Here is a 19320-nt window from a genome sequence, read left to right as displayed (position 1 = left end):
GGGAAGAGACTTGGGGTGGTGGGGAGATCAAGGCCTCTCTGGAGAGGGAAGGAGTGGGGCTGGGGCTGCCCAGCCAGGGTGGGGCAGGGCACAGGATAGAGCTGGTGGCTTGTCCGGCAGATGCGGGGAGGGGCTCCCACCAACCCCCCCTCATCTTTCTACAATTTACAAATTAACATATTTCTACTGCATGCACTCCCTGGGGGAAGCATGGAGGGCATGTGCCCCTCTCCCCCACCCCCAGATCTATGTACGGGTTGAAGGTGGGATGCCACTGCATACTCGAGGCCAGGGTTGCACTAGGGCAGGGCACTAGGAGCTATGGGGGGACCTACAGCAAATTTTGGGGTGCCTCTAGCCCCCCATAGTCCTTCCTCCCAGCACTGCCACCACCCGCCCTAAACACAGCTGCTGGGAAAAGGCTGGTGCAGCCCTGGCCCTGAGTATGCAGTGGGCAGCTTGCCCTCACCCCATGCACAGATCAGGGGGGCACATGCCCCCCATGGCTCCCCTGTGGGGGCGTGCAATGGGAGCTGCTTCCCCCCTCCCCACTCACATGACAAACCACCAGCTCTGTCCCGTGCCCTACCCCACCCTGGCTGGGCAGCACCGGCTCCTGCCCCACTCCCTCCCTCACCACAGGGGCCTCGATCTGCTCCCCACCTCCAACACCCTTTCCCTCCTCCATACCCTTTCCCCTCAACAGACTTACCAGCCAGATGCAGCTCTCCAAGCTGCCAGGCTGCATATTGGCAATTGGATCAGTATCGGCCAATATGGCTGGTCAATAATCGGGTGTTGGCCCAAAAAATCTTTATTAGTGCACCCTTTATTATATGCATAAGACCACTTCTAATAAATAACATTCTTATACATTGCTTGACATGTTATGGGTGCTAGGAATTGATTAAAAAGAGCTAAAACTTTTTAATTTTGTTTTGCTTTGTATTGTTCTTAAAGTCAGCCCTATGCACAATATTCTGCTGTATCATCCTTTTAGATGGAAAAGGGATAATGCAGCTATGAACAGACTGCAGGAATCACTATGCAGACATGAAACTCCTTCACCCAACCTGACAAACCTAAAAGAATAGCAACTTCATGGATTGTTGGAAAAGAGACAGCAAATCAGATGTAAGAGTAAAAAGACTGGAAAGGAAACACCTGCACACAGAGCCAGGCTGGATTTTCTACAGCATCATATACATTTACAGGTCTAAATTTCAGTAAAATATTTTAGAAAATAGGACTAAAAGGTTATTTTTAAAGTACTTACTGGATCTGAAAACCATCTGTTGGGGATACTTGGTCTTTGCTGTTCTATACAGACTATTTTCCTCATATCTTCAAAACTAGGATCACTTGGAACAAGATCATAAAATGGTGGTTTATATTCTTCTACAATTCCTAAAGACAAAATAACAACTTAAATGGCAGCCTGTTTTCTTATTTGTCCTAACTACCATAACATCCAACAGTAAGTGTCTGAAAATATTTGGACTATTAAACTAGGTGTATATAGTTTTTACTAACATGAACAACTAACTTAAGTTATATTAAAGTGTGAACTACAGCACTCAAATTCAAAAGGGTAGTTGAAAAAAACTTTAGCACGAATTATCATTTTGCTGAAAACGTTCCCAAACTATTTAAAAGAATTAGGACTGGTTTGCAAACCTATTAAAAACAATGTATTTCAATTAGTGTTAATCATGTTTACTTTATATTAATACCATACCAAGTATGTGAAGTGCTGTAAGTATCAGTGTCCTTTCTAGAATCACACATTAACCTCTTTAACAAACAGAACCACACATTCATAGTAAGTTCAAAATGAGGATTAGCTGCGTCTTTGATGGTGTTGTGTGGAGTACCTTCCATCTGCCTGAGGTGACACAGATCTTCACCCTCATTAACTTGTGATCTCATAACATTTTTGTTAAAGCTACTGAAATCAATCACGTGACAGAGCAACATTAAGAAAAAATATTTATCTTTTCACTCTCTCAATAACGTTTGGAAATCAGGATGAGCACAAGCACCAAATAACACATCTAGTTTTCTCCAGACCACTGAGATTTCATGACCAGTTTGAGAACTTTTACTTTAAACAAAGTTTAAAATGTTTTACAACTGAATTAGTAAATATAGCTGAAGTAGTACAGCAACACCCTATGCATTTTTTAGTTACATGGAGCCTGAGAAACACAGCTAACAAATGGAACTGGAAAAATCTGACAATCGAGAAAAAAACAAAGCTGAAAGCAGAGCAAAAGTGTAGGGCTTGTATACTATTTCAGGACTCCCTCCCTCTCTCTCACAATGTCTGAATTGTTGTGAAGGGGCATGGTGTGGTTTATGTATTCTTTTGATACACATCCCTATCTTCCCAAAGCTGACATGCCTACTGAAAACAACATCTTTCTACAATTTACAAATTAACATATTACCCTTATAAAACATAGGCTAATTAAACACTGATGGTACAAAAATGGTGTACAAATACAGAACATGGGAGTTAAACTAGGTCAGTTCCTCTAGGGTTACCTTATATGTTCCGTCATACAATGATGGGTGTATACAGAGGGAAACAAAAGAGATTTTTGATTGTTTGATTTCCTTTCTGGTTGAATTATTCTGTAACTATTTGATTCTTTTTGCTGCTAGTGAGCAGAGTATGTTATTCATGTCAGTTTTAATACTGCTGGGTAATCATTATGAGATCAATTGAAGTCACCTAGAATTCTTATTTGCAGGCTCCTTTAAAACCTGTAGAAGTACTATTAGTTCTATAAAATAAGAAATTACCGTTACTGAATGTTCGTCTTGCTATTTCCCATAACACAAATCCAAAGGCCCAAATGTCAACACGTTTATATGCATCAAAACAGTCAGCCTGAATAGATTCATCAAGAACTTCTGGAGCCATATACCGTTTTGTGCCAACTTTTGGATTATTTCCAACATCCAGCTGGTTGTTTTTCTGGGAATGCATCACTGCAAGTCCTACAAGTTACACACAAAATACCTAAATAGTGATTCAAGTACATTTGAAATTAACACTACCTCACAAAATTTGACAAACATCCTCTATTTAATTCCCAATAAATATTTTTTTTGTAAAAAAAACATAATATTTAGCCAGACAGGAGATAAACTTTGACAGGGAGGAGGTTTATTTGTAGAAAACAAAGTATAAGTGCTTAAATAAGAAATGGCAGGTAGAGTTAAGTGAATTCCTGGCAAAGATTTAATAGAATTCAATACCACATTTGAGGTATGGATGGAATTTCCTGAGAATCAGGTAAAAGATCAGACATGTAAATTTTGGTTGCAGAGAGTAAATCCTAAGTACTTTATAAAGAAATGTGAACAGAAACTGTAGTAACTACAGGTACTGTTGATAAAATTCAAACTTTGTAATGGAGTTGTTAATAAAGACTATTATGGCTCATCATTACTAATCCTTCTCCAGAGCAGCTCCTACAGCAGGCAGATAGCAACTTTTTCTCAGCCCCTCTGGAGATAAGGTGCTAGAATGATAAGCAGAAAAAAAAGCTACACGTTCCTCATGCTATACACATGCTAAAAGACAAAAGCAAGGCAGCTCACTTTTAAAGAAAACTCACTGCTAACAGCTATATCATAAGGGACACTTAGTATATACCAAATCTGTGGAATGTTGTGCAGTATTAAAGTTAGAACATGTTCTGAGCAGGCACATGATGATGTTTACCACAAACTCTTAACAGGCACAGCTTGTGCTAAAGGGCTGGCAAGCAGGCATCCCATGGTTTGCTGAAGTGATTTTATCCTGGTTTTCCAAAAACAGCAACAACAAAAAACGAGCAGAGGAAAGGACGGACTGATCTCGCCGAGGACATAAATTCCAATCCCTCCTTGACTGACTGTTTCAGCTGGAATCAAATTTCCAGGAGCTCTCTTTTTGAAGATGGGAACCATGTTGGCCCTCTTCCAGTCCTCCGGCACCTCTCCAGAGCACCACGAGTGTTCATAAAGCCGTGCCAGGGGACTTGCAATGACCCCAACGAGTTCCTTTAGGACTCTAGGGTGAAGATCATCCAGGCCGGCTGACTTAAAAACGTCCAGCCCCTCCAGAAGCTCCCTAACTAAATCCTCACTCACTCTAGGCCCAGGTGAGCCTCCCCCGGGGCCCAAAGGGGGCCCAGCAGGGAGGTGGCAGTTCTGGTCCTTACTGAGGAAGACAGAGGCAAAGAAGTTATTAAATATGTTGGCTTTGTCGTCTGGCGTGACAACCAGATTCCCCGTCTTGTCCTGCAAGGGCCCCACATTTCCTGGGGCCTTCTTTCTTCTCCCTATGTACTTAAAAAAGGACTTCTTGTTGTCCTTAATCCGGGAAGCCAGCCCCTGTTCCATCTCTGCCTTGGCCTTCCTAACCATCCCCCTACATCCCCGAGCAACTGCTGAATAGTCCTCCTTAGTGATGACCCCTCCTTTCCATTGGGAGTAAGCCTCCTTTTTGGCAAGGAGACATTCCCGGATGTTTTTAGTGAGCCATGGAGGCTTATATGCTCTCCTGCCCCCTTTGACCCTCCTGGGGATTACCTTCCTCTGGGCTTGGAGGATCGTCTCCTTAAGGAGCGACCACTCCCGTTGGACACCCGGCTCCCCTCCCCTCTGAGTCTTCAGCGCTTCTCCAACTATCCTCCTTAGCTCGTTGAAGTTCGCCCTGGTGTGTCCCTGGTAATTTAGAAGTCAGTGAATACCAACAGTTTCCATTTCGTTGCCAACCAGTTCAGTGTGGGGCAGACAACCGTAACAATAGCCATACAATGCTATGCTTGAGGTGCTGGGGCTTCGATTCCTCTGGCTCGGGGGCCAGAAGATCATTGCTGGGTTCAAACAGATGGGTTTCCCAAACTGTGCTGGGGCCATCAATGGGACCCATATGCCCATTTTGTGCCCTCCTCACTGTGCCACAGATGACATAAATTGTAAGGGGTTCTTTTCAGCTAAGTTCTGGATAGTCGTGGGCCACCAGAGGTTCTTCATTAACATCAGTGTTGGCTGGTTGGGTCAATGAAGCCTGTGTATTCAGGAACTCTGATTTCCTGGAGACAATGGGGTGGGAGGAATTATCTCCAGGCACTACCACCATGGATTTGGGTGGTCAGACCATTCCCTCCCCCTCCTACCCTCCTGGCACTGGGGAGCCAGCCTACCTGCTGCTCCCCTGGCTTGTGATGCCACATACCATCTGGTTAGACCCTAAGAAGCAGAACTTAAAGTTCTGGCTGAGCAGTGGAGCGAGTCTAAAAGTACACTGGAAGTCACCACCTACATCTTTCACAATATAAGTGAGGTGAGAGGAGAGGCCTTTCTGGAAAACAGCTCAGCTGCAGACAGATCCACAGCAGGAGAAGCTCCTGGCACTTTGGAAGGTGCCTTGACCAAAGTGGCACTCCTGGACAAGTGTTCCAGACAGATCCACTGCTAGGCCATTCTAATCTGGGAAGCCTTGGCTGACGGCTTCTGGGACAATGTTCTGCCAGGCAGATGGGGGTGCAGGAGACCTCTCAGCCATTGTGAACCCTTCAATATTCCCCTTGGGCTATACACGTGCTTTCCCAAAACATCTCAGTAAGTGTCTTTCATGACAACTGTTGGGCTTAAAGCCTCCTGTTGTGGGGATTTGGGAAAAAGGACCTGGAAGAGGAGAAATGTTTTTTCTACATACCTTGAGGTACCAGGCGTGGCTCATGATTGCTGTGATTGTGGGGCACACAGAGCATCCCATACGAGTGTGGAGGGGCCCTCCACATGCTCCACAAAAATCCCGGAAGTGGACTAGAAGTACTTCCAGTCCACTTCTGGGTCTGCTGGGAAGCATGCTGGGGGGCCCTCCCGTGCCTCTCTTGCTCAGCAATTGGCTGCCAGGGGACCCCAGGTACTCCCCCAGCCCCGGGTGGCACCAGTCACCAAGCCAGGGGAGCGCAGGCCCCACCCCATCCTTGCATACTGCTCGGAGGATCCGGAAGTGGACCAGAAATGCTTCTGGTCCACTTTCAGGTCTACTGCCAAGCGCGCTGGGGAGCCCCCAACACTTCTGTGGGACGCTCCATGTACCCCAGCATCACAGCATTCATAAGCCCCTGCTACCTAGACGTATGTAGAAAAAACATTTAAAGCTGCCTCTATGTCCGAATCGCTGAATCTTTCCGAATCAATCTGGAAGGTTCCAATTTGATTCAGAGAGATTAAAGGGTCTTCTGATTTGATCTGGATTCAGAGATTTGGCCACTGAATCAGGCCAAATCTCCACCAAACTGAATCAGGGACCGAAGCTTTGCAAAGCGCTATTGTCCATGAGGGTCCTGATGCTGCAGGTTCTGAAATAAGATTGTGTGTTTTCAGTGATTTTGACCATAATAAAGGTGATCCCACCAGACCAGTCAGGGAAAAGGTAGCTAAACTATGTTTAGGGCATCCTTTCTAGTCCCCTCCCCATGGGGGGTTAGTGGAGCAGATCCTGAAGAGGGCTGCAAATCACATTCCTGGCTCCAAGTGCTAGAAGATCTTGTAACTGCTGCCTTTTTGCCAGTTTATGACTAGGAGCTTCCAGATTACAATCCTGCTCTCATCATCACTAGCTGGTAAACTGGTAGCCAAAGGATCTGAAGAATGTGCTGGAAAGGCTATTTCCACGGAAGATGCTTGTGCGTGATTTCTTTTATTGTGGAGCAGCTGCTGCACATCAGCTTCCACATGGGTCTTGACAGAACGGGACTTTAATCCAATGGCAAGGAGGCCAAGACAACTGGAGATCTCATTCCGCTGCAGCCTTCATCTGTCTTTGTAGCCATTGAGATCCTAACATCTTCTTCTATCTGCTCCGCCATTGAGGATTTGTACACCCATGGCTGGGTGCTGGGCAGGCTTATTATAACAGTGACCTGTACTCACCATGTCACAGCACCATCAAAGAATATATGTGGCTTTTCAGGAGGGAAAGTAATGCCATCTGCTGTTACCACCATATCCTGGTGGCGCTGCCGCTTAGTCCACAACTGCTTATCTGTCAGAATTACCCCTACATATTTCACAGCTAACCTTCCCTGAAGGTCATTCCACTATCTGCTACCTTGCAGATGCACTGGGTAGCAGTACAGTTGTGCTGCCAGATCGAGAACAATACAAAATGCAATACAAAAAAACCTGGCTTCTTTATATCAAGACAGTTCACAACCTACTTGGTTCACAGAGGGCTGTTGAATTAAAGATAAGCCAGTCAGCTGACTGCTGTAGATTTTTATATCAAAGGGTGCTGTTACTTTGGCCAGCTACAGTTCATCAGCAATCCTGTGCAGATGACTGGAGAAGCAGTGCCTTTTGAAATAAAAGCCACAACAACCAGCTAGAACACCTCAACAATCCTGTGCTGCTCTTTTCTGCAGAACTGAAGGCCCTCAAATAATCTGCAAAGCCTCATCTTCACAAAGGGGTAAGGAACATAACCCAACAAAGAATCTGACTTCTACTGTACCACAGAAAATGTCTGAGCACAGATCCCTTTGCATTTTTCTTTTAATGCAGCAAAACTGCAGAATTTGTCCATTCATAAAATAGTTTGATCACTATGTAAAAGATAGGCAAAAAACTTCCCTAATTTAATATGGGAGATTTCAAGAAAAATTTATGTGATGAATGAACTCCAGACTGCGACTGGATTTTATAAGCCTTGGTGGTTGCATCTGCATTGCTGCTTGTGGCAAAAGTTTCCCACCATTGCTAAAAATGATACAAAGGCACTTGTGGTTAACCATGGTGGGAAACACAGGGTGTAGACTGAACAGAACACGTAAAGAACTTCAAATGCTTCTGAAATGCTTCAAGGACTGAACAAACAGATGTATGTACCCTTCGATGCATTTGGAAAATGGCAGAAGTGCTCCATAAATAACCCGAAAGGAAAAAAGTACTATTCAGAAATGCTTCAAAATGAAGTGCTTTCTGTTACACATGTATGCTCTATAGAGTGTGATGGAGGCTGGGTTTAGTTTTCTAGCATCCAGCAGTGCTCCATGCCCCCCAACCTAGAGCGGCAGACTGTCTATGGACACTCTCCTAAATACTCTCCCTCTGCTCTCCGAGTGCCCCCTCCCCCTTCTGGAACTGGGAGGCCAGAGGCCCTGCATGCCCCTGTACTTCTCCCAGTTTTCAGGGGGTAGGGAAGAAGGGGAACACTCTGGGAAAGTGGAAGCAAAACACACTGGTGGGCACCCACTGGCAGTCACTTCCACTGTCCCCTGCTGCCCGTGAGGTGAGGCATAGGGAAGCAGAGCCACAAGACACAGACCCCTGACTAGAGAGCATGCAGTTGCGTGCCGTCATGGGAATTTTGAAGCACTCCAGCAGGACAGTGCAGAAGCGACTTGTAAGTTTGTTTGTGGCTAAAGTGCTTTAAATGTTGTGTGCTCCAGCCGATGCTGTAGACTGTCAGTGGCTGGTGATTTCACACCTATGGTCTAAACCACCTCAGAACAGAGCAAAACTGACTTTAAAATGTCTGGCAGCTGCAGACTATTTATTTATGCTGGAATTCATTAAGATTCTACCTGTAATGAGCCCAGACTCAGCTGGAAAAGATTTAGCCCCAAGCCCCAGCTAGAAGTAGGTAGACCCAAGCTGTCCCTCTCAGTTATAGGAAAAGGCCCTACCCATAGAGGCCCTTATAAGCAAACAGCAGCAAGCTGCCAGGGCAACAGACTGCCTTGTTATCTCCCTGGCCTGCCTCACCTAGTCCTGACACTGACTTCTGGCCCTGATTTCCATCTCTAGTTTTGCAACCCTGGCTTCTGCCCTTGCCTTACCATGATTGTCTGCACCCTGGTCCCTTATACTATGCACAAGCGAAGCAGAAACAGCAGAAAAAAATTCATAATCTAAACACCATGCTAATGTCTACCAGGTCTGGGGGCGGTGGAACATTATTGGCTTGTTCCACTAGGCCAATGTGAATGGAGGAGCCTATGTAATAGTCAATAGGAGTTTTAGAAATAAACTAAGAAAAATCTCCTGCAAAGTCACCAGGTAAAACCTACTTCATTTTCCTCAACCCATAAGCATTTGTGAGCATCTCAGAAGAAGAAAGAGTAAATCTGCATCTTATAGAGCCAACTAAAGCAAAGATGTACAGCGTAAGCTTTTGCAAGTGTGAACTCACTTCATCAGATGCTGTGAAAGCATATGCACAGAGTACCGTATTAAATGGAGAGTGTTTAGAATACATAAAATGGGAAAGGGTGAGAACAGTGCTGGGAGATGCAAACATGCAGTAAACCCATAGGGCAGAGGGGTCACAAAAGCTAACTCAGGTAATTCTTCCTAGAGGCCAGTTTTAGGGAGAAACGAGTCCCTGGAAGATGAAATCATTTAATGTGGTAAAGAATAAACTAAAATGATGAGCAATCACTCATGAATGAGTAAGGTTGTCTTCCAAGGATCTGAATAGTGAGTTCACAAGTGGCTCCATAGCCCAATTCTAGATCCACGTGTCTTGTCGCAGTGAGGACAAGTATTTCCAGGAGGGACAGGCACCGTGTTGCTGCGCTGGATGTTCGGATGTTCTTTTCACCTGTTCCTCTTTTCCTCTTCTGCCTGTTGACATTCTGTTTCAAAGTGTTGAGGTCCCTCCCAAAAGAGTCTTCCTCCATTTTGGTCAGTCCTGAGCAAGGGTCTCCCAAGTGTTGATGTTATACCTCTTCATGTTTGCCTTCAGGGCATCTTTGAAGCGCTTTCTTTGCCCTCCCTCTACTTCGCTGGCTTTCTTTTAGCTGTGAGAAAAAGATTCTCTTCGGAAGACGGGAGTCAGGCATGCGAACAACACGACCTGTCCAGCGAAGTTGGTTTTGGATGATCATGGCCTCAATGCTGCTGGAATTTGCTTTGGCTAAGACACTGATTCTTGTGATAAAGAATAAACTAAAATATGATACAACATCAGACTAGATGCTATGTTGTTTGTTGGAACAGTTCTGGACTGTTGCAGTCTGCTGAAACAGTTTTGGATCCTATGCAGTCTGTTGAACCAGTTCTGCCCAAACATGGGGAATCCACGCACTAATGTCCCATCTATCTGACAGGCCTATCCTTGGTACAGTAGTGGGAAGAGTCACTAAACTGGCAGTGAGCATGCCTCCACTCCTCTTTTTGCAAAGACTGGGGCATTTGGCATCCCATTCTCATGTTTGCTAAACTGTAGTTATGTCAGTCATTCGTTCTACACATTAAGAAAGAGAGATAAAAGGAAGACCCTTGAAATGTCTTAAGTTCTGAGCTGGCTGGGAAGCAGCGACAGAATGCACCCTCACCTCGACCAGCCCTAAAGCCAAGAGCAGCTGTAGCGACCATGTTACTCCTTTCTTCCTGGCCACAATGCAATAGCTGATCTGCTTCCTTCCCTAGCCAAATAAAGTGTACCAAACCCAACAACTAAGTTCCTTTTCCCTTCCCTAGCAGCCCTTCACAGTCTCCTTCCCTGTATCTCACTTCTGCCTCAGCTGTTTTCTGCAACCCCATGTTAGAGGACTTGGGTTGGGGATAAAGACTCCCTGTTGGGCCATGGCCTTGGCCTGTCATCAGGGCCTCTCAGTTTGGCCGGCCACCCTGTAGCTAGTTACTCAGGCTGGTCAGGGCTAGCTGAAAGCCTTGTCAGGCCTTATCTTCCACCTGCTCCCTGGCACTAGAGTGGCCAGCTAGACTCAGCTGACTTTCCTCCCCCCCATATAAATCCCTGACTCAGAACAGGAAGTCTCCAAGCAACAGGGCTCAACCTAACCCCAGACTGCTTCAGTCGTCTCCAACTCTGCTCTTTGCTTGAACTCCTGGTTTCTTGACCTGGCTTGTCCCTGGATTCTGCTTGCTCCTCCTGACTTTGGTTAGCGCATCAAACCATGAATGACTCCAGACCTGGCCACCCATGACAAGGCATGACACTCTTTTCTTGTCTTGACTACTAATGGTAATCATTTCCCACAGAGTCTCAGCAGGGGTATAGTCTCCTCTGCTGACAGGTGTTGGGCTGGGAAACTTGCACAATCTGTAGCTGTAGCTACCAGCATCACTGCAGCATTTCAATATTTTAAATTATCCTTTGCGACTATACCACATTTTTTTAAAGAAAGTTTGCAAGTCACACCTCAGGAAGTGACTACAAATTGGAGCCTTGGGCCTAAACACTTATTGCAATGAGTCATGGCTCCAGGTAGGAATGAGTCACCCGTCTGGCATGCTCTTCATTTTTGCAGTGGCCAGAGATTGGCTGCTGTGCTTGAAAGCTGACCCTGCCCAAGTACAACCTAAAACCAACAGAGCAGACAGTGGCAAACTGCCTAACAAGTCTTCTAGAAAATTTTCAGACTTATTTTTATTCTGGTCTTTTGCCTTGCTTCCAATCACTACTCTTTTTCCTTGGTCCCTGTACTCTTGCTTTCTGTGCCCACCTCCTGGTCTCTGGTTTATTCCTCTCCATAACTCTTGATCATGACTTGGCTGCTGGCTTCCTGATTCTGGTTCCTATCAGATTTATCCACTGGATTATGGTCCTCTACACCAAAGCTCAGAATACACACTGCTGACCCAAATCCTCCTTCAGTGCTACAGAGGAAACAGAAAGAGAAATCCTATAGACTGCCTCTGTGAGACTGGTGAGAATTAGCCCTTTAGAGAGCTTAGTCTCTGTTCTGTACCTACTCTCTGCCTTCACACCTAGGGTGCAACTGAACTAAATGAAGTTTATTAATATATCAATGTCATAAAACCTTTCTAGTAAAGATGCATCTTATACCAATAAAAGGGGGGTTTTGCAAGTATAATTTGTGCTAGTTCCCAATGACAAACTATACCAAGAGGGTTTTTGTTGGTATAGATGCCTCTACACTACAGCTTTTGCCAGAAAAAACTTTAAATGTACAGCAGGTCCCAGTGACACTGGGTCAGGACCCAGTTCCAGCCCAATGACCTGGAGTGCATCAGCCACACAGCAAATACAGTATACAGCAAGGCTTATAACTAAAACATTATGAATAGAGCTTACCTTTGCAACTCGCAAATGACTAGCCACCCCATATTTTACTAATGCACTCAGTGATATAATTTTTTGCTATATTAAAACCAATGTGGCAGTGGTACCACTTCAGGTAGGTGGCACACATTTAACAGGTTCATATTCCATGGAAGTTTTAATCCAGTAAGATATAAAAGAAAAACACTCTGATAATACATGCCAGAATCCATATGATCTAAGGGAATGGAATAACGATCCCATGCACAGACTGACTTCTTGATAAATGATACTGATCTAGACCTTCAAGCACAGACCTCAATAATTCTACTATGCAAACCTAAACAGCCATCCTAGGAAACTTTAAATAATTTCCACAACTACTAAGACACTAAAACTGGACAGTAGATCAACTGTCAATGTAGCACAAGACTGGGTAAAATGGTGGATTTAATCAATGAATAAAGAAGAGAGTTTGGATTAAGAATCTTTTTATGGCAATATAAATTTTCTTAAGAGAATTTTATCATTCTTTTCATGTTTGTACCTTATGTCCAGGCTCATTGAGTTTACAGACATGGGAACTATAAGAATCAGAAGATAAAATTTTTACCATCTTCAAGTAAGATACAGTAAAATAACCATTATAAATGCTACATTTCTCTGGCTAATAACCTCAGCTATATTTATGCTTTTTAAAAAAAAACAGCAAAAAAACCCAACAAATCTCAAAGATGAGGGCTCATGTGCCAATTTTTCTCCCAAGATTATGCTTTCATTATTCACAATAGATTTAAATATTAATTTAGCCAACGATATAACCTAGAGTTCTGTAAGCAAGCCTACTTAACACAATAAAAATATCAGATTTGCTTCATTTTAAGTGCATATAAATATCTTATAACTACAACAAAAATAAGTGAATACAATATTCTTTAAAAAAATTAGTCTGGCAAACGAATGAAAATGTCTTACCAAGATCAGCAATGCAGCAGTGCAAATTCTTTTTAACTAAAATATTTTTGCTTTTTAAATCTCTGTGTGCTATTGCAGGTTTACCCTCTGTTCCAAATATTTCAGTATGTAGATGTACAAGACCACTAGCAATTGACAACACAACATTTAGACAACCATCAGCATCCATTGTATTTCGCTGCAGGTAATCATACAGTGATCCATTCTCATGGTAGTGAGTAATTAGCCAAAGCTGTGTACTGGAGTTTCTCGATGTCATGTCCGAAGCAATGAATCCTAAAACAAAAAAGAAAATCATTTTATCTGGCACACTATTTCAATTGAAAAATAAGACGACTGTGTAGAAAAGTAACATTTAACAACTATATTTCAACCCACTGCCCCCTTAGTAACTAGAGCAAAAGCTGTGTTAATCAGCACTTTATTAGCTGGAAAACACTACTAACTGGCATCTGCCGGACACAGCAAAAGTGAAACCGGAAGTACCACTTCCGGGGAACTTACGGTTTCGTTGCCGCGAGCCAAGTTTTTCTTTGTCACTTCTTCGGCCAATGGCAAAGCAGCACGCGTGGGGCAAAGCAGCCAGTGTGGGGCCCCGCTCCCTGTCCCCCAGCACACTGATGCTGGGGAGTGCACCAGACAGTGCACATTTGATTAACCCGGATATCTGATTAACCAGCATCCCCCCCATTCCCAGGGGATGCTGGATAACAGAACTTTTACTGAATTAAAATTTCATTAAGAATCATATTGCACTCAAAAGCCTAGACATGTTTGCAGTGGCATAACCTTACACCGATGTAAAAATAGGAACAGATTCATAATGTATAGCCTTATAGTAGTGTCCTGTAAAAAGGGTACCCCTGGAAAATTCACAACAAAACTACACTACATAGTTTACACTGGTGTAGCTGTTACGTATCTAGTTGTATCCTGAGGAAGCTATTTGATCAGTGCTATAAGATATTACTGGTCCCCGTTATTGGCACAGCATTGTATACAAGCCTACTGAGGCAGCCTTGGAAGACCTGTTCATCTGCCCACTGTAGATACAATGGCCACATTTACATGCCCCCCTATGGCAACATAGCAATGCACTATATCACCGTACGGTGCGCTACAGCAACATAGAGATCACATGGGTCTACATGTGATTGGTAGCTAAGTCACCATAGCAGCGCACTCCCCCATTCTAGTTTGTTGCTATAGTGACGTAGTGGTGAAGTCTAACCATGTGCACGGCACAGTACGGGCAGTTACTGCACTGTGCTTTAATACTTCCAAAAGGAAGCACTAAAGCACGCTGCCATAGCAATGGCACAGTATGGCAACATGTAGATGCACCCAACGTGATTTAAAATGGCTTACAAAATGTATTTACATGTTGCATGTCCAAGTCCACAGTTTTATCCAGTGAGCAGCAAAAGATGAATTTCTGGAAGCTGGCTTTACCATGCTGTTGTAGTTCACTATCTTGTCCAAAACCTAATTAATAGGGGTGCACCGATAAAGATTTTTTGGGCCAATACCGATGGCCGATTATTGACGAGCCATATCAGCCAATACTGATCCGATTGCCAACATGCAGCCCGGAAGCTTGGAAAGCAGCATCTGGCTGGTAAGTCTGTTGGAGGGGAAGGGGAAGGGGAATGGGGCAGACTGATGCCCCAGTGGTGAGGGAGTGGGGCTGGGGCAGGTCATGGCTGGTCCAACCAGGGTGGGGCCGTAGCCAGCAACTCATCCAAGGAGGTGCGGGGGTGGGGGGCAGCTCTTGCCACTGCGCACACCCCCAGGAGAGGCACGGGGGGCATGTGCCTCCTGGATCTGTACACAGGGCGAGAGCAGGCTAGCTCTTCCCAGCAGCTGGGCTCAGGCCGGAGTAGGCAGCAGTAGAGCTGGGAAGACTACGGGGGGGCTATGGTGGTAGCCCTAGCCCCCCTATAGCTCTCCTTCTAGTGCTGCTGCTAGGAAAAGCCTGGAGCAGACTCCAAGTGCAGGCACACAGCAGCAGCCTGCCCTCCCCCAACACACAGATCTGATGGAGCATGTGCCCTCCATACCTGCCCCCAGCGATGTATGCAGAGACAGGAGCTGCCCGCTGATGCCCCTGCCCCCCCGCCGGATGAGCCACTGGCTCCACCCTGCCTCGGCTGGACAGCACCTGTCCCTGCCCCTGTCCCTGCCCCATGTCCTCCCTCACCATGGGGGCATTGATCTGCACTCCCATGCCCCTTCCCCCTACAGATTTACCAGCCAGACACTGCTCTCCAAGCTGCTGGGCTGCACTTCTGGTCATGTGCATGCTGCGGCATTAATCAGCGGCATTACCAGCCACATAATATTAAAAAGCCAATAATGTAAATTTTCCTTTTATCAGTGCTGATATGATATGGACTGATGTATCGGTACACCTCTACTAATTTTAAGTCCAACATGTACAGTAAATGGATAAGCAATAGGGAAAAAGACCAAATATGAGAGATGTATGGTGGTAACTTTTTTTAGGGTCAGAAACCAGATTTAAGAGTCTGTATGTTTAATTCATTTTTAAAAGAGAATTATGGATGCCTTGTGAAACAGTACATTTTCCTTCCGCTTCTTTTCCATTCTCTACATAGTACAAAACAAAAAGGGAAACCACTTGCAAAATACTAGCTACCATGGATTTTTTTTAAAAGTACTATCTTTCAGTTTTACGAGTTTACCATTCAGCATCTTCAATATTTCTCTCTAGAAAAAAAATATTCAAGCACACCTACATTATGAATGCTTAATGTGTAATATGACAGTTTTACTTCAAAAATGTATTATTTCCCTGAACACAGATAACCAAACAATCATTCTAACATTTGGTATATTAAAAATAAGTATTTGACTACTTAGAAAAACAAGCATACCTAGTATATTCTCGTGGCGAAGTAGTATGGTATTGTATATTTCAGTCTCTCTAAACCATGATTTCTCATCCCTTGATGAAAATATTTTGACAGCTACATTCTCTCCTTGCCATTGACCTCGCCAGACTTCTCCATAACGGCCTTTTCCTACAAAATTTGATATTATTCTATTAGATCATTAATAGGTTATAGACGATGAGACCGATTCAAAATTATACAAAGCAACAGCTTGTCTTCATTAAAAATACTTCCACTACTAGAAGTCTCCTGAGATTATTGATATACAACCCCAAGACTTGTTTTTCTAAAGTCTCTTTATAATGCAACAAATCTTGCTTCATCAAGCTCACAAATAAATAGAAAGCAGTCTTTCATGGGTATATGAAAATCTTATATCCAAACTAGCTAACCTTCTCCCTGCCTTCAGTGAACTGCAACCCCAACAATCTGCTCCAAGGACACCAGACATGTATGTTTTAGAATTACAAGGCAGCTTAAGAAACAGGGCACTGCATTAAATGACAATTTCTAATATAAAATTGCAATTTTAATTCATGACTGTATAAGCCTATGGTAAACAGTCAAAAGTTTGTGGGAAGATTTGCTTGCAAAGGTTTTATAAAAACTTCTGAATTCATATACTAGTATCCTCACAAGTATAATTTAATATAGCAAAATGTTCAGATCATTTTATCTGGTATACTGTTATATCAAAATGTTCAGAATTTGATATTCTTGCATTTTTGCTACCTTACTATAGATTCCTAAATTAAGATATGATTAACTCTTGACCTACCTACACATTCTACTAGCGTTATTTGACGAGCCACTGTTCTTTGCACTAAAAATGGTAATCCTGAGCCACTTCCTGAAGTACAAGAATGATCAAGCAAATCCTAAACATAGGGGAAATTTTTTAGTTAAAAACAAAGAAGTAATCAAAATAAAGGGTATATTGTATTAAATGTGTCAGAATTTTTGATTGATATCATTTCAAGTTTGACAAAAATGGGTAGGTTAATTAATTTTATTTTTCAAACATTCTAAACCAAACATGATTTCACAAAAAGTATTAAATTTAAGTTTTATAAAAGAAGAATTTTAATTTACCGCCAGCGTGCTGTCTCCAATGTTTGAAGTAATCAGGCCATCAATCATACCGTGTTCAGCATCATGTGCAAGTAACTGATGCATCCGATTTTGGCTAATCTTGCGACATGCCACAATAGCCACAAATGTGAGAATTAATAGCACCATTATAGGACTTATCACAAAAATAACAAATCTATTGGTGTTGTGTTGTATTGCTTCAGCCACTGCAAGAAAATAAAGTAATATAAGGGGCAATTCGTATATCTGGTTTTGCTGCTGCCTATTTTAAAAGCTCTCTTTGGCTAACATTTTCCTTCAGGATAAGTATAGGCAGTCAAAAAGCCCAAGGCTGAATCGATTCAGTCTTTGCAGGTTAACCTAAAATGCAGAGATTAAACTGACTAACAAGTGAACAGACATTTACTTTGATTCAGGAAATGTAGCCACATGCCTGCAGTGGCTCAGGCCAAAAGGCAGAGGGCATTAGAGCATGGCTCCCTGGCACATAGCCAGCATGGATTGTGTGTTTGATTCCTCTTCCTCCTGCCCCAAACATCTCTGGGATTTGTAGTCCAGAATCACAACAACAGGACACTGCAGGGTTGCTCATCACTTCTTCCTGCTTCCAAGTGCCTCTGGGATTTGTAGTCTACAGTTGCAGCCATCAGTAAATTTAGCAGGGCAGGGCAGCTCTGTTAACCACCTCGCTGGCCCAAGACCTCAGCTGGGGTATGCTGGGAGTGAGGGGGTGGCAGTCCCTGCCTCCCACCCCCACAACACTTCTCTGCTGGAGCAGACAGCAGAGTCCACCCCAAGGCTGCAAAGCATGTTGGGGGGACTATGATTTAACTTGAACCAGGAAGGGGTCTGACAGAAGTTTCATAAACTGGTCTGACCCAAATCAGTTAAGTCTGATACTACATTCAACCAGGTTAATCTTAAACCAGTTTCAGCCATGTTGAAACTGCTTTATGTGTACTGAACTTCTGTTCTATTACAGGTTTAAACCAATGTTTGATTACTAAAACCAGTTTATGTGTAACTTCTGTCCCTGGCCTCAATGTGCACGTACAGTTTTCTATTGATGGAAACGTAGAACTCATTACAATGTGAACACTTCCCCTCTATCTCACTATTTTCATCTTATTAAGCAGACACCACTCAACACTCATTTATAAATCAGTATGCAACTATCCAAGCCCCTCCCTTACAGGGATCAAAGAGTCTGCCTATATGACAATCAATCTTATAAAAATGAAGCCAGTCTTTGGCACAAACAGATGAGGACAGGTTTGTACTGAATCCCCAGCCCTCCTGGGGAGGGAAACCTGAGCACACACTGGCTATCCACTCCCACTTCCACATACCAAACCAGAAATATGGCAGTGAAGCCCACTCACCCTGGGGGACCAGTACTTTGACCTTATCAGTCTCTGGTATGCCTACAGGCAGCTGTGTGAGGGAACAGCTTCACTGCTGCATTTCTGGTTTTGACACATGCAAACGTGAAAAGGTGGGTGTGGCACATTCCTTTCCCAAAACACAGTATAAGGTATGGACAGACATAACATCGGAAGTAATCCAAGTGCCTTTAAAGTGGTCTAAAAAGTGAAGGTATCAACATACATAGCCACAAAAACCTGTCGAAAGGTATGTTCCATCTCAGAAAAGACTCCAGAAAAAAAATAGGAACTACTTTGAAGCACAGTACTCTGCTTCCCACCTTCAGACTGCTCCCAGAAGCTGCTCCTGTGAATCATTCCTGGCTCCCCAGGATTGTGGTGCTGCTCTCATAACTGACAAACTCACCCAAAGTAAAATAGACCAGGTCTGCAGTGGACACGCAACAGGTGGAGGGCATAGTCACTGAGCTCTCTTCTCTGCACTTAGCAGTTCTCAGGAGCCTTTGGAAATTCCAGTTTGAAAGGTAAGCTGGGATCTCTACTCACCAGCCCCAAGGGCTCTGACACAACATGGGACTGAGGCCATCCTGAAACACCTCAGTTATGAGGGGCCCATACACAAGTATGGTGCAGAAGGGCTGCAAATTTAAAGCACTTCAGGCTGCAAATTTGATGCACTTGATAGTGGAGCAGGATCTGAAGCACTTCAAAGAATGTCTGTTCATATTTATGTCCTAACTTCCTTGCATGATGGGACTGAGAAGATAAATTTAGTCAATATAGTTTGAAGTGCCTTTGAAACAGAGGATAGCTAGAAAAACAGGAGAAGAGTTACAAGGATGTTGGCTGCCTCTTTCCCAAACACTACAATCAAGAGAGAAGAAAATGCTCCTTCCTCCTTCTACAGCAA

General features: G+C 43.8%; 1 protein-coding gene across 1 annotated transcript in view; it reads right to left on the bottom strand.

Annotated features, from left to right (window-relative positions):
• Window positions 1-19320, bottom strand: part of LOC109291914 (activin receptor type-1-like) — an 80387-nt gene that overhangs the window by 7570 nt on the left and 53497 nt on the right. Inside the window, exons 4-9 of the mRNA XM_019509151.1 lie at window positions 17026-17231; window positions 16712-16811; window positions 15916-16062; window positions 13019-13294; window positions 2809-3006; window positions 1277-1407 (exon numbers count right to left, since the gene is read on the bottom strand). Coding sequence (XP_019364696.1) covers window positions 1277-1407; window positions 2809-3006; window positions 13019-13294; window positions 15916-16062; window positions 16712-16811; window positions 17026-17231 — 1058 coding nt within the window. The remainder of the gene's footprint in view (window positions 1-1276; window positions 1408-2808; window positions 3007-13018; window positions 13295-15915; window positions 16063-16711; window positions 16812-17025; window positions 17232-19320) is intronic.

The sequence above is a fragment of the Gavialis gangeticus genome, unplaced genomic scaffold (genome assembly GCF_001723915.1).
Source record: "Gavialis gangeticus isolate Ggan-Ray unplaced genomic scaffold, GavGan_comp1, whole genome shotgun sequence".
Lineage (NCBI taxonomy): Eukaryota > Metazoa > Chordata > Crocodylia > Gavialidae > Gavialis > Gavialis gangeticus.
The sequence above is the reverse complement of the archived record's forward strand: the minus strand, read 5'-3'. Positions and strand labels throughout refer to the sequence as shown.